Source organism: Hordeum vulgare, chromosome 1H, assembly GCF_904849725.1.
Source record: "Hordeum vulgare subsp. vulgare chromosome 1H, MorexV3_pseudomolecules_assembly, whole genome shotgun sequence".
NCBI lineage: Eukaryota > Viridiplantae > Streptophyta > Magnoliopsida > Poales > Poaceae > Hordeum > Hordeum vulgare.
Window position 1 is genome coordinate 58,293,418 of NC_058518.1, and position 14,280 is coordinate 58,307,697.

General features: G+C 39.6%; 2 protein-coding genes across 2 annotated transcripts; both read left to right on the forward strand.

Moving 5' to 3' along the window:
• Positions 1-6,510: 6,510 nt before the first annotated feature.
• On the forward strand, positions 6,511-10,740 carry LOC123423347 (aspartic proteinase). Its single transcript, XM_045107843.1, has 12 exons — positions 6,511-6,712; positions 7,122-7,481; positions 7,599-7,659; positions 7,754-7,848; positions 7,935-8,047; positions 8,149-8,422; positions 8,803-8,916; positions 9,047-9,111; positions 9,215-9,356; positions 9,457-9,576; positions 10,132-10,220; positions 10,307-10,740. Exons 2-12 carry the CDS (start codon positions 7,143-7,145, stop codon positions 10,389-10,391), a joined length of 1,497 nt encoding a protein of 498 aa, XP_044963778.1. The 5' UTR covers positions 6,511-6,712; positions 7,122-7,142; the 3' UTR covers positions 10,392-10,740.
• Positions 10,741-10,809: 69 nt separating this feature from the next.
• Positions 10,810-12,947, forward strand: LOC123423501. Its single transcript, XM_045107862.1, has 4 exons — positions 10,810-11,231; positions 12,176-12,226; positions 12,317-12,450; positions 12,527-12,947. Exons 1-3 carry the CDS (start codon positions 10,901-10,903, stop codon positions 12,346-12,348), a joined length of 414 nt encoding a protein of 137 aa, XP_044963797.1. The 5' UTR covers positions 10,810-10,900; the 3' UTR covers positions 12,349-12,450; positions 12,527-12,947.
• The last annotated feature ends 1,333 nt before the right edge of the window (positions 12,948-14,280 follow it).

Below are 14,280 nucleotides of genomic sequence, written 5' to 3' on the forward strand. Positions count from 1 at the left end.
GCGTGGATGTCTATTGGTCCCGGTTGATGGCCAACCGGGACCAAAGGGCCTCCTGCCTGGACTCGCCGCAACGGCCATGTGGAGGCCCATCTGTCCCGGTTTATGCAAGAACCGGGACTAAAGGTTTAAAGCATTAGTATCGACACTTTAGTTCCGGTTTAAAAACCGGGACAAATGACCCTCACGGGATAATAGGTTCTTTTTCTACTAGCATGAGCACCACAGCGGCGTGGAGCTGCAGCCGGTGACGACGGAGCTAGCTAGCTGAGACGACTCCACCACGGTAGCACTAACTGGTAACTACTCCAAGAAGCTTTCTTGCTACTACTAGTACTACCTAGCTAGCTTCAAGAAGATTTGAGACAATTCATATGATGATTCAGTCGTCTGATGTTATTATGTCTGATCCGCTTGTCAGCGTACAAAGTAATGTGTGTGCTTAGTACAAAGTAATAAGTGCATTTGGATGAACAGTATGACTTTATGCATCAATTCAGGTGTTTGATTTGCTCCATTTTTATTTTCCGGAGCAACCCTTATCTTGAGAAAATCAATACATGGATCCACTTTCCATGCATGGTTACTTTAAGATTTGTGGCTTTGTGCTACTTCTTTTAACTCTTTCTAGAATTTATTTTGTTTCAAAGCTTTTCTTTCTTGAGGCAATCTTGTTTCAAAGCTTTTTTCTTTTGCGACGATATCTTGTTTCAAAGCTTAACATTGAGTTTTCCCTCTCGTTCGAAAGTGCATCTTAATGCTTCCTTATGTATCATCGTCTACATCAAACCTGATCCAAAACAAGTGTATTAACTTTTTGTTGGTACATTCTAAAAAAATAACCTTTTGTTGGTACACAAAGAAACATGATGATGCACCTTAAAACAAGGGAGGGGATCTGAACGAAACATTTTAAAACAAGATAAACTCTGACAACAAACAAAATGGTAGCAAAAATCTGAAAATAACCAATTTAAGAGAAGATATCTTCTTTTTCTGGAAAAATAGAGCGAGAATGTAACATGGGCTTCGGCCGGCAGGAGGACTATGGGCTGCCGGGGCACCAAATAGGCCTCTCAGTTACTGTAAATACCCTAGCAAATGATCTATATATTCACAAAATATCGGTGTCATCGGATTGCAAGAATGATGTAGAAGCAATACGAAAGGGAACCTCCTCACATATGGAGCAGCTGTGCTGGAGATTAAGGAGTCATCTAGGTCTTTTATTCCTATAATTTCTTACATGAGTTTAGAATTTGAATGTCGAGGCCTACAAGTTAGGAAAGCACGCATTATCACTAGGGACTGGCCGTCATGTTTGGTTAGGCCACCCTAGAGACCTCTTTTTCGTTCATGTAAACTGTGTGACGGTTGATTAAAAGCTTCACGAATTTGCCTCAAAAAAGTTATTGTAAATGTGCTCAAATCTTCATAAAAACTAGGGTGCTTCCTATTTATTGTGCATGTCGCTAGTCAGGGACATAGCGCATATATCAACGCTTATATGGACTGGTTCATTTTACGGGTTTTTTTAAAGTCTATTTTACACTGGTTTTTGGAAGGTTAACCATCACCGGCCTTTTTATAATTTCCCCCCTTTTCTATTTTTGAAATCATAAAACGTTTCTTGCATTTGCAAGCATTTTTTCAATCCGTGAACCAATTTTGGAACAGAAATATTTTCCAAATTCACAATCCTTTTTAGAGTTCACAACCATTTTTTAATTTGTAATCATTTTCTAAATTTATGAAAATATTCTGAAGCATGAACATTGTTTGTATTTCTGAACTTCTTTAGAATTGCAAACACTTTTCAATTTCACAAACATATTTTTCATGATGTGTTTCAAATTTATGGTAAGTTCCTTGAATTTGTAAATATTTTCTAAATTGGCATACATTTTTGGAATTTTAAATATTTTTTGAATCATGGAACACTTAATATTTTCACGAATATTTTTTAATTATCACACATTTTTTGAAATTGCACACATATTTGGACTTCATGAACATTTTTGGAATTATGAAGCTTCTTAAAGTTTGCAAAATTTTGGAAATTATGAACAATTGTAAAATTTATCAATATTTTTTGAATTCGTGAACATTCTTCGAAAAAATAAAGATTGTTTTTAGTTGTGAACATTTCGAAATCATGATCATTTATTGAATTCATGAGCATTTTTCGATATCATGAAGATCGTTGAAGTTTGCAAACATTTCGAAATCTTTATCATTTGTTGAATTCATGAACATTTTTTGAAATCATGAAGATTGTTTAAATCTGCAAACATTTTGAAATCATGATGATTTTTTGAATTCATGAATATTTTTAAAACTTGCAGATACTTAAAAAATGCAATGTTTTTTAAATCATGCATTAAAATTACTAATATTTTCGTATGTACGAAATTGTTTCAAAGATTTTATTTATTCACAAACGATTTGTAGAATTCGCAAACATTTTCTTATCAGACTTTTTCTATATTTACCAACTTTTGGTGAAGATTTTATGAAATTTATAAAAAAAAAGGGAAAAAATCAAAAAGAGAATGCGCCCTGCAACCCACACTGGGCCGGCCTATAGCCTTGAGCATGGCTGCGCGTTTTCTTGCAGTCCATTGCTCCATGCGCTGATTAGGAGGTGAAAAAAGACCTCGCAAAATACTCGAGCAAAGAGCCCGTAATGTGTACTTTACGCGAACTAACATGTGTTTGGACGGGGTAGTACTTAGGAGGCTAGTGATATTCTCTGTCACTGGAGTTGAAGTCCTGGACTTATTTGATGCTCGCACTATTTTGGATTTATTTTAGGGCTTTCGACGATGTGCATTCGGTGAGAAGAAACATTCCCCTCGATTATTAAGGTGTCTGTAGAGACTTCGTCAATCTAAAGATGATGTGTTGGCTCAATCTTTCAAAGATGCTCATAGATGTAGGAAGTGTGTGTATGCGTTCATACAAATGAATGTATGTGCATATGTATAAGTGCGGAAATCCTATACGAAGCACGTTACATCAAATTGTCTAGGTTCCGCACATGCTTCACGACCTAGCGATGCGATCTGGACTGGCCCGTTAATGGTTTCTGCTATACCGATTTTGGGAACTTTCTAGACTCCCAACTGTTTTTTTTATTTTGAGAACCTTTTCAAAGGTTCTTGAATCGGGTTTTCCCTACTTTTTTCCATTCCCATTTTTGTCCCTTTTTTATTTTCTTCTTTCTTGTTTCTTTTTATTGTTTTTATATCCTTTCCCCCTTTTTTTGTTTCTCTTTATTCCCTTTTCTATTTTATTTTATCTTTTCCATTTAGTTTTAAATGTTTATTTTTAATGAAAATTACAAATTCCAAAAAATGTTCACAGTTTCCAATTTTTTGGAGATTTTATCTTTTTCTCTTTCAATGTTGTTTTATATTTTTTCAACTACATTCACGTTCAAAAATTCTTATTAAATTCTGGAAAATGTTCTTCCTTTAAAAAATTGATCTAAGTTTCAAAAATTGTCGTTTTTCAAAAAATAAATCATAACCTGAAAAAAATGTATGTAATTTTCAAAAAATGTTCTTGTATTTAAAACATAATCTTGTTTTTTCAATAAAATGTTCTTCTTTTTGTTTTCAGTTTTTTACTTTACTTTTGTTTCTGTTGTTCATATTCCGTCTTCCTTTGTTTGATATTTTCTATTTTTTATTCTGAAGGTCAAAAAATGTTCTCGTGTTCATAATTTTTATTTAAGTATTCGTGCTTCAAATAATAATCAGGAATTGCAGAAAATATTTATATTTTGAAAATAATTCTGGGATTTAAGAAAATGTGTCCATATTTTCAAAATGTGTTCAAATTTCAAAATTGTTTGTGTTTCAAAAATTGTTTACATCTTAAAAAAACTACACGATTTTTCAAAAATAATTCAGGGATTTAAGAAAATGTTCATGTTTACAAAAAATCAGGATTCCATAAAAATATTTGTATTTCAAAAATTCTTCTCCTTTTAAAAATTTGTTCACGATTTTCATAAGTATTCATGTTTTGAACAAATAGTCTCATTCTCAAAATTTGTTCATGATATTCTTAAAATTATTTGTGTTTCAAAAAGTGTCCACGAATTTCAACAAATATCTCTTTTTTAAAAATTTGTTCACAATTTAAGAGAAATAGTTTTTGAAACTTTATTCACAATTTCAACAAATATCTCTTTTTTGATCATTTTTTTAGGCCTGTGATTTTTTTAGTTAGTGAATAAAAAGTAATAATAGAAACATTTTTTGAGCTTCTGAATATTTTTTGTAATATTTTAAGAAAGTAGACAATTTAAAGAACAATAAAGAGAAGAAAAATGAATTTAAAATCAATAGAAGATGAAATATATAACATAAAAAAATTAATCTAAAAAACGAAAAAGGAAAAACTGAAAAGAGAAGCAGAAAAAGTAAAGACAATGGAAAAATATATTTTTTGCGTCATCTCATCGGCAGGTCCAGCTTGAACGTAAAATGGGCCAGCAATTTGAAACTAGGTGGCTTAATCTCATCGGCAGGTCCAGCTTAATCTCGTCGCTAGGTGGCTTCTGCTGTGCGAAGCCCTGGCAATTTGAACCAAAGAACGTCAAATAAGGAAGTAACTAGTTAGAAAGTACTCCTTCGAAAGCCTTCCAACGATACCTTCCACACGTCGTCATTGGATGCATTCTTAGCCGCTGCCATCAATCGCGTTCTGATCGTTTTCTTAGAATTATTTTATTTTTTATTTTTTAGCATGCGTTTTTGACTTTTCAGACTGTTTTTTTGTTTTTTTTGGTGTTTTGGGCTTTTACCCGCCTTTCTTAGTTTTTCGATAAAAAATCTTATTCTTTTTCATAAAAAACGTCTGTTTTTTGCGAGGGATATGATTATGCCTTTGTGGGAGACACAACCGTGCCTTTCGAAAATAACGTTTTCTAAACAAAAATCACGTGGGGCATGGTTTTGCTTCAGCGAGAGGCACGACCGTGCCTCCCGGAAACGAAAAATGTGTTTTTCTATTTTTTTTATGAGAGACACGATTTTGCTTTCATGAGAAGCACGATCATGCCTATCAAAAATGATTATTTTAATTTTTATGAGAGACACATTTTTTACTTCCACGAGAGGTACGATTGTGTCCCCCGAAACGAAAAAAACACATTTTTTGTTTTTTTGCGAGAAGCATGGTTTTGTTTCCACAAAAGGCACATACATGCCTATCGAAAACAAAAAAAAATGCATTTTTCTGTTTTTTACGAGAGGCACGGTTTTATTTCCACGAGAGGCACGACTCTGCCTCTCAAAAACGAAAAAGAATATATATATAGATATATTTTAATTTTTACGAGAGGCACGATTTTGTTTTTAAGAGAGATACGATTTTCCTTTCGCAAAAGGCACGGTCATACCTTTCGAAAATAAAAAAAACATGTTTTTTTGTTTATTCTTCTATCATGAGAGGCACGTTTTTTTCTTTCTGTTTTTTTATAAAAATGGTTTGTCAAAACCTATTAACATGGAATCTGGTTTAAAGATCTCGATGCGAGGAATCTAAAAATGAAAATGGTTTAAAATTTAGATACACGATTTAAAAGATAAAATATTTTAAAGATACAGATTTAGAAAAAAGAAAAAAAAAATCAAATAACACACATATAATGTGTCATTTAGCACAATCTGAAAAGGTGAAATTGATTTTTTGTAAAAATACTTCTCAATTAGTAATTTCGGTCAAATACAGATTTCCGTATAACTTGTTTGCATTTGTAAGTAAATTATTTTTAGAACAATACTCGACCTAAATTTTTCTAGACTTTAAAATGGATACCTCACAAAATACGGGAGTAGATAGCGGAATGGAAACAGAGAGTCCTTTATACATACTCTATAGCAAATCAACTTGTGGTTGGATGATTAAAAAAACAGTGATATTCATAGCCCATCAGAATTTAAATAGCGGTGCTTACATTTTTTTTGGATTTATTTCAGAATTTCCGACGATAAGCATTTAGTGAAAGGAGACGTTCCCGTCAACGACGAGGCGTTTATGATGACTTCATAATATCTTAAAATAATATGCCGATTCAATCTCTTAAAGATGCTCATAAGAATAATTCATTAGAATGAATGTACGCACGTATATATAAAATCTTACGTGTGTATTATGTTAAAAAAAATATACCTTGCCGACCCCTAAAAATCACTCAAAAAGATAACCTACCCCTAAATAAAACGTGGCCCACGTAATAACACCGCAGTTAATTCGGGAGTCGGACCAGGAAAACAAAACTCGAAAATATCTCGGGGGCGTGGAGCACGCCACCGGCAACACGTTGCTCTCGTGACCCGCGCGCCTTCAACCCCGATGTCTCCGTCCCATCCACCCGTCCAGCAACCCAGCCACGGACACGCGGGCCCCGTAACCCGCTCGGCCCCACTGCCCGGCGACACGTGGCTCGATACCGCGCACGCTTTTATGAGCTCAGCTGCCTGCGGCGGAGAGGAAAGACGAGAATAATACGCCGCGCGCACTCTCCCTCGTGTGATTGGCGGGCGCGTCTCTCCCTTTGTTTCTTGCTTCTCCCTTTCCCCCTCCCCCTCCTCCTCCTTGACTTCGCCGCCGTCTCACTCGCCCGTCTGCTTGCTATCTCTTGGGGAGAGCTGGGAGCGGGGGAGCTCGCCGACGCAGCGGCGCAGGCGAGGACGCTGAGGTAAGCGGTTTCTTTCACCTGCTAAGCGAAGCATCTGCTCTAGTAGTATGTAGTTACTTACCGATGCTAGCAGTAGCAGTCTGGTTGGTGCAAACCCTGATGATATAAACTGCTATGGTTTCTACTGCGCTAGAGAAAGTGTACCGAATCTGCGATAAATCTTACGACGTTGTACATACTGGTAGTAGTTGCCAGCTTCCCCTGCTTCAGGGGAAGTTGCAAGCGCGTGCAGAGTTGTAAAATTTGCTTGCTTCTTTGGGGGTTTGGGCTCTATGTCATCAACGGCACATATCACTGTTTGACTTCCAACTTGGCTGGCTTCAGCCACACATGAACAAGGATGAGCCAGTGAGGACCAGCATATCTTTATCCTAAAATCGGCTAACTCCGCCAAATAAAATTTCCCCAGGTTTTTTGAGTTTCGGGCACCATGGGGCAGAGGCTCCTCTTATTGGTGACCACTTGTCTGTGGGCCATTTCATGCGCCGTGCCGCACCATGCTTCCTCGCGTGACGGACTGCTAAGGATCAACCTCAACAAGAGGAGCTTGACCCATGAGTCTCTGGCCGCGGCAAAGGCCGCGAGGCAGCACGGCGCCCTCCGGCTGAAGAGCGGCAATTCAGACAGCGACATCGTGCCTCTTGTCGACTACCTCAACACCCAGTACTATGGGGTGATCGGCCTCGGCACGCCGTCGCAGAATTTCACGGTGATATTCGACACCGGGAGCTCCAACCTGTGGGTTCCCTCGTCGAAATGCTATTTCTCGGTCAGTGTTCGTGCCGCAGATTCACCAAATTCATGTGTGCTTTAACCCGTGGCACTCTTTTACATTATGTTTTCTTTTTTCCTTGATGTGAAATCATGAATGCAAATGGACTTGCAGATAGCATGCTACCTCCACCCCAAATACAGGTCGAGCAGGTCAACCACTTACAAAGCAGATGGTATGATCTGCCTTTCTCAAGTCTGGATCTCATGTCGGGTTATTCACGAGATTATTGCTCAATGTCATATGTGTTGTCTATTCAAATTATTCAGGTGAGAATTGCAAAATCACATATGGTTCTGGAGCAATCTCTGGATTTTTCAGCAATGATAATGTGTTGGTTGGGGACCTTGTTGTGAAAAATCAGGTAAATTAGAAGTTGAATATAGTAACTCCTAATGTTAAACTTCACGTGTTACAACTCTAATACTGCAATTTATTTCCTCATCTCAGAAATTCATTGAGGCAACACGTGAAACAAGTGTCAGTTTTATCCTCGGGAAGTTTGATGGCATCCTTGGCCTTGGCTACCCTGACATCTCCGTTGGGAAAGCCCCTCCAGTATGGTACGTCGTCAAGTTATTTTGACTGCTTGTGTACAAGCACATCAGCCACATTGCCAGTTTATCAAGTGAACAAGTCCTTTTTTTCTTTTGTGCGACAACAGGCTGAGCATGCAAGAGCAGAAGTTGCTCGCTGACGACGTATTCTCATTTTGGCTTAACCGGGATTCTGATGCACTTTCTGGTGGTGAGCTCGTCTTCGGTGGCATGGACCCACATCACTATAAGGGAAACCACACCTATGTCCCCGTGAGCCGCAAAGGTTACTGGCAGTTTAACATGGGTGATCTCTTGATTGATGGCCACTCTACTGGTTTCTGTGCCAAAGGCTGTGCTGCTATTGTGGACTCCGGGACTTCCCTGCTGGCTGGCCCAACAGTATGCATCGATATCTTGAAATTATAGATCCAAATTCCATATTTATCCTGTATTTGTATGATCATGGCCAGTGGACCACAGATTTCATTGCTAAACGGGAGCTATTGATCACTAGATTAATTTCATATGAAAGAAGCTGAATGCTAGATAATACTCCCTCCGTCCGGAAATACTTGTCCTAGAAATGCATGTATCTAGACAATTTTAGTTATAAATACATCCATTTTATTCATTTCTAGGACAAGTATTTCCGGACGGAGGGAGTATCTGGTTTCTGTTCAAATATGGTGAAGGGCTGAAGGCCTTCAAGTACGGAACTAGATTATGACTTGTGCCAATATGGCATGACTAAATTGTTGCATATGTTGTGCTGTTTTCAGGCTATAGTTGCGCAGGTGAACCATGCAATTGGAGCTGAGGGAATTATCAGCACCGAATGTAAAGAAGTGGTGAGCCAGTACGGAGAGATGATCCTCGAAATGTTAATAGCACAGGTTTGCCATTTTATCTATTTTCAGTCTCTTGTTCAAAATTTCCATCCATGGAAGAGTTTCTCGTGAGATGGTTCTTATATGAATTAACCCTGAACTGTAACTGATATGGCGATGATCTATGTTCGTGCAGACACAGCCACAGAAAGTATGCAGTCAGATTGGTCTGTGTTTGTTTGATGGTACTCAGTCTGTCAGGTTAGTTCCTTATCACAGAACGTTGTAATGTACGTACATGAATACACCTGCCCTTTCAGTATTACTATTATACTCCTTTTCACGATGGGATAAATTTCTGCAGCAACGGGATTGAATCCGTTGTCGGTAAAGAAAATGTTGGCTCGGATCTCATGTGCACAGCCTGTGAGATGGCTGTTGTGTGGATAGAGAACCAGCTCCGTGAGAACAAAACAAAGGAGCTGATATTGCAATATGCTAACCAGGTTACTTCCTTTGTGATCTGCTTTGCCCTTTTCCATTATCTGCAACGTAATTCGTGAAAAAAAGGTAATTGGTGACAAGATTTTGCCTTTTATTTTCCAGCTGTGTGAGCGTCTACCAAGCCCCAATGGAGAGTCAACAGTCAGCTGCCATGAGATGTCAAAGATGCCAAATCTTGCTTTCGCCATAGCAAACAAGACTTTCGTGCTAACACCAGAGCAGGTGCTTTTTCGCTTGCAGCGCATCTCCTAACATCAGTATCCATTAGTTTTACCATATGCTGTCCTTTGTAAACAACCAATCGACTTTACCATCTAAATTATTTTCTTAGCATACTGTGAACAAGTTATCAGTGAAACATTTGTGTAGTCCATACCGTACTTCGTTCTGAAGGTTATTATGAAATATATACATTTCCTAGGCATCTTATACATTCAGAGTGAGATAGATATATGTACAGACAATAGGTTGAACTTGAATCAAAAGTTTAAAACCTATTGATCAAGTTCGTAAAAGAGAATCTCTTTTATCGAGATTAGGATGAGAGAATTAGTACATTGCATGTGATTGAGTTTTGTTGGAAAGCAAATTCGGTTGACTATTGTTTGTTCTTGTCTATTCTACTCTGCTTCATATGTTGATGTTTCCTTTTAATACACAACAACATACATTTAGGTGCATATGTTTGAGAATAAAAGGTTTCAAGTTCAGTACCAATCTATATTCATCGCTGCACGTCTCTATGCATCCTTACACCGTGCGGAACTTGTGTTGCAGTACATTGTGAAACTGGAGCAATCAGGGCAGACCGTCTGCATCAGTGGGTTCATGGCATTCGACATACCGCCCCCACGCGGTCCTCTCTGGTATGCGGCATAACACCTAACACCGCCTACATTTCGCCTCCTTTTTTCTCCTCTTTCAATGCACAATTTGCCATGAACCCTTGCAGGATTCTCGGGGATGTCTTCATGGGCGGTTACCACACCGTGTTCGACTTCGGCAAGGACAGAATCGGGTTCGCAGAATCGGCTTGAGGAGTCGAGAGCACTGTGACGTTCCACGTATCCTAGAATAGTTTGTGCATCTTCAGACATGGGAGCCCTGCTGTAAACCGTTGATAAGTAAAAAAGCTGAAACAAAAGAGAGAACCTTTTATTTCTTTCTTAAACCAAGAATAAATGGACGCCTAAACTCTGAAGAAAAGAAGTACGTTTGTATCCATTATGGCTGTTGCTGTGTAATGAAGAATGGAGTGCTTGCACGATGAGAAGTGAGAGCAAATAGGCAACACATGGTTTGTAAAAAGGTTTGTTGTATTTGTAAACGGACGAACGTGTAGCAATCAATTCAATAATATGCTTCTTTCTGGAGTATTTTTCTTGATTTTGCATCAAATCGAACGTTGGATTTATTGATCATGGCAAATCGAACGTTTTTCATGGCAATGGGGATTGTCGTTTCTTCTTCCTTTGGTCTTTCATTTTTTGGTGATTCTCTGTACATCTTAGCCAAGTACAGTACATTCAGGCTAGCGCTATTGTAGATGGTCTTGCTCAGCTCTCACTCTCACTCTCAGCCCGTTGCCTTCCATGTCGTGCGGCGCCCAGACAACACCCGGCAGCTGGCTCTCCGTCTCTTCGCCGGCGGTGCAGCTCCCGCCGCCGTCGGGTCACCCGCGCTGCCGCCTCTCCGTCAGGGCCACATGCGCTCCCACCTCCTCCCTCGTCCCGGCCAGTGGCGGCAGCACGCGCCACCAGACCCGGCCGCGCCTCGTAGCGACGCACTCGGTACCTCCGCCGCCGCCCCCTGCCGCCTGCACCGTCCGGAGGGACGCCGCGACGGGGCTCGCTTTCCTCCTCTTGGTGCTCGGCCTGGTATGCCTCTGTTATTTGGGGAATTTGTCCGTGTAACAAGTTACTAACAGATCTGTCAAGTGTCAGCGCACCTCAACATTTCAATCGCGTTGAGCTATCGGCCCTTGATTGCTCGATAGACCACACAGTGGCTAACTCGATCCTGACTGGAGGGTGTGTACAACATAAATGCGTGCAAAATTCTGCAGTTCTTTCACATTGGCTGGATTGTCCTCATACCTAGCTGAGCACAAGTTTCCGTGTTGCAAGGAATGGACTTTGTCTGAAATGTTAAGGGGCTTGGTATCTTGGGGTCTTGATGGATGGGATAGCACAAGGTTTGAAGTCATAGATTAGCTGGGAGCCTGTCATGTCAGATGCTTTCCTAGGATGCTTAAGCATGTTAGTCAGTACAAGTGCAGAACTTACAGCCCTTTGTGTGGTGTTGATGAGTATAAACTGGTATCTTACAATAAGCTTGCAAAAATCTAAAAGTTCCTTATCAGTGAGGCTACGTTGGAAACTGCATGGCATCTATTGGTTGTTCAGATAAGTTTCTACTGAAGTTGACAATTGACACCCTCCCCTTGCAGGTTCCTGTGCATTTCGCCTCGTTGTTCCTTTTTGGTTCCACTCTGTCATTTATTGGTCTTTTGATCTTTGCCACTTTCAAATTTCACTGTTCAACTCTTTCCTTCACTCCATAAGGAATTAAGGTTTGCATTATCGATACTCAAGCTTATCGTTGAAAGAAAATACTGTCGCCACCCTGCAGTTGTGTTTATGTCCTGAAATGGCTCGGTGAAATATGAAACTAGTTTCAGTTTGTCCTGTACGGTTGTACGCTGTCGTAGAGTGTTGTTGTCCCAGGCCCTTCTGCATCTATTGTTTGTCATTGTCAAAATTCATTCTAGTCCTTGCACACACTGCTAATCGGTAGAGTTCAACTTTCCTCCTAATTTCAGGTGATCAGCTCAGTTCTATCACTAGTTATCTTCTCATTTCCAGCATGGAGAGTGAGTAAATCATCTCAATAAATGCTATATACACCTCATGAAGTCAAAAATACTCTTTAGCCAACACATCTTCTTGTTCATCGTGAATAGGCTCTGCAGCAGATGGAAATTGCAGCTCGTAAATTGTCGAAATTAGCAGCACAAGAGGTACCCGGAACTCTATTGTCACTAAAGCTGTCATTCATGGAGATCAACGATTTAACCAGCCAACTAAAGAAAATTAGGTAAGTTTCATCAGTTCTTCAAATATCATTGAAGAATAATGGTAGTTATAATTTTATTTCCTTCTGATATATGCAGGAACATTTTCACAACAAATAGATCTGGGAAGGATAGATGACTAATGTGGTAGGATGATCACGGACTCGATACCGAAACAGGGGCGTGTGTGGATTATTTAATAATCTGTAGTGATGATGTCTTAGTCCTTAGTACTACTTTGTTAGATTACCACTTCTACCTCAATTTCTTGATCATGTGATGCATCATGCATGTTGTCACAGTATTGCTGGACACTGCAGAAACATGCGCCTGACAGTTGCCGTGGCGCCCAAGTTGCTGTAGCTTGGCAAATACTCCCTCCGTCTCATAACATAAGAGTGTTGCTGTGTTGGGAAGTACCGAACGGCAACATGAAACCCAAACATCTCCCAGAAGAGAATGGTTATATTGACAAGGGGATGTGTTCTGCAGCAAATTTTTAATACAGTATCTTCTATTACTTGGTTTTTGTTGGACAACACCAACATTAGCTATTCATCTGCTCTGGTGTTTGCTAGTCGGTTAGTGAGGTAACCCTTGCGGTTGACACCAGATCTTTCCGCTCTGAAGTGGGATGGTTCATCAGCCATATCTGGACCTCCTTGTCCCTTTGTCTGTTCTACTTTGTCATCCATTGTTCTTCTCCACTTTCTAATTTTACCGTCCAACAGTTCCCCTCTCCCCAATCTAGCTGCTAAAACTTGTTTTCTGGCTCCAGGAACATCTTAAGTTCAAAGGACGCATTTTAACATTATTGTATGTCCAAGTAAGCAAGTGATGGTTTTTCTTTGTCTGTACATACGATCATCGATTCAAGGACTGTTTGAAAGAAAATAATGTTGCCACCCTGCAATTGTGCTCATGTGCTGAAATGGTTATTTGTACTAAAAACCCAGTTCCAGTTACACATGTACAAATTCTAGACTTAGATAGAATTGACCGTTGAGTAATACTTCCCCCATGTTACTTCACTGACAGCTATCTCCAGCATCGCCGTATCCTGTGGTACAAAGTTTCAGTTCCATATCACTTCTGCACCTGTATGTCTTCCAGTCAAAACTCACTCTAAAAGTCGAGCAGAGTGCTAGTTAGTGGAGTTTAGCTTCCCTGATCCTAGTTTCAGGTGATAAGCTCAGTTCTGTCACTGGCCATCTTCTCATTTCCGGCAGGGAGAGAGTAAATTATCTAAATAAATGATTTCTAATTCGTAGAATGGCAAACTTTTTCTACTTTTTCAATAGGCTCCGCAACAGTTGGAAACACAACTGATAACTTGACAAAAGTAGTTGCAGAAGATGTAATGGTAAATGTATCATCAGCTACTCGCTAAAAGTGGGGTAGCTTTTCATCAGTTTCCCAAAACTGTGATTGAAAGAAAAGTTAGTCATGATCCTATTCCCTTTGGATACTATGCGGACAGAGTATCACAGTGAGGCAAAATCGACAAAATTGACCCCTAAACGAAACAAATTCGCAAAATGGACTACGTTCAAAATAAATTCACTCAGCTGATCCTTTTGTGTGGCGTCCGACAGTCGGGCGTCACACTACACTATGTAACGCCTAGCATATGGACGTTACACTTCTGGCCAACGTGGCACCCGGGGCCACACTCCTGATTGTGTGGCGCCTAAGAGTAAGGAGCCACACTACATTGTGTGGCGTCTGACTGTAAGGAGTCACACTATCTTATATTAAAACGGATGTAACTTTTAATCCGTACATCCGATGAAAACGTGCCTTATATGAATATTGTGTAATTTTTCGTGTTCTACGCAATGGTGACATTTTCA

What these genes read in the sequence shown, in the direction of transcription:
- LOC123423501 (XM_045107862.1), top strand. Translation starts at nt 10,901, where the DNA reads ATGGTCTTGCTCAGCTCTCACTCTCACTCTCAGCCCGTTGCCTTCCAT. An exon ending in TCCTCTTGGTGCTCGGCCTG is followed by an intron (nt 11,232 to 12,175) that starts GTATGCCTCTGT and finishes TCCTAATTTCAG; the next exon opens with GTGATCAGCTCAGTTCTATC. An exon ending in TCTCATTTCCAGCATGGAGA is followed by an intron (nt 12,227 to 12,316) that starts GTGAGTAAATCA and finishes CATCGTGAATAG; the next exon opens with GCTCTGCAGCAGATGGAAAT.
- LOC123423347 (XM_045107843.1), top strand. Translation starts at nt 7,143, where the DNA reads ATGGGGCAGAGGCTCCTCTTATTGGTGACCACTTGTCTGTGGGCCATT. An exon ending in CCCTGCTGGCTGGCCCAACA is followed by an intron (nt 8,423 to 8,802) that starts GTATGCATCGAT and finishes TGCTGTTTTCAG; the next exon opens with GCTATAGTTGCGCAGGTGAA. An exon ending in GATGGTACTCAGTCTGTCAG is followed by an intron (nt 9,112 to 9,214) that starts GTTAGTTCCTTA and finishes AAATTTCTGCAG; the next exon opens with CAACGGGATTGAATCCGTTG.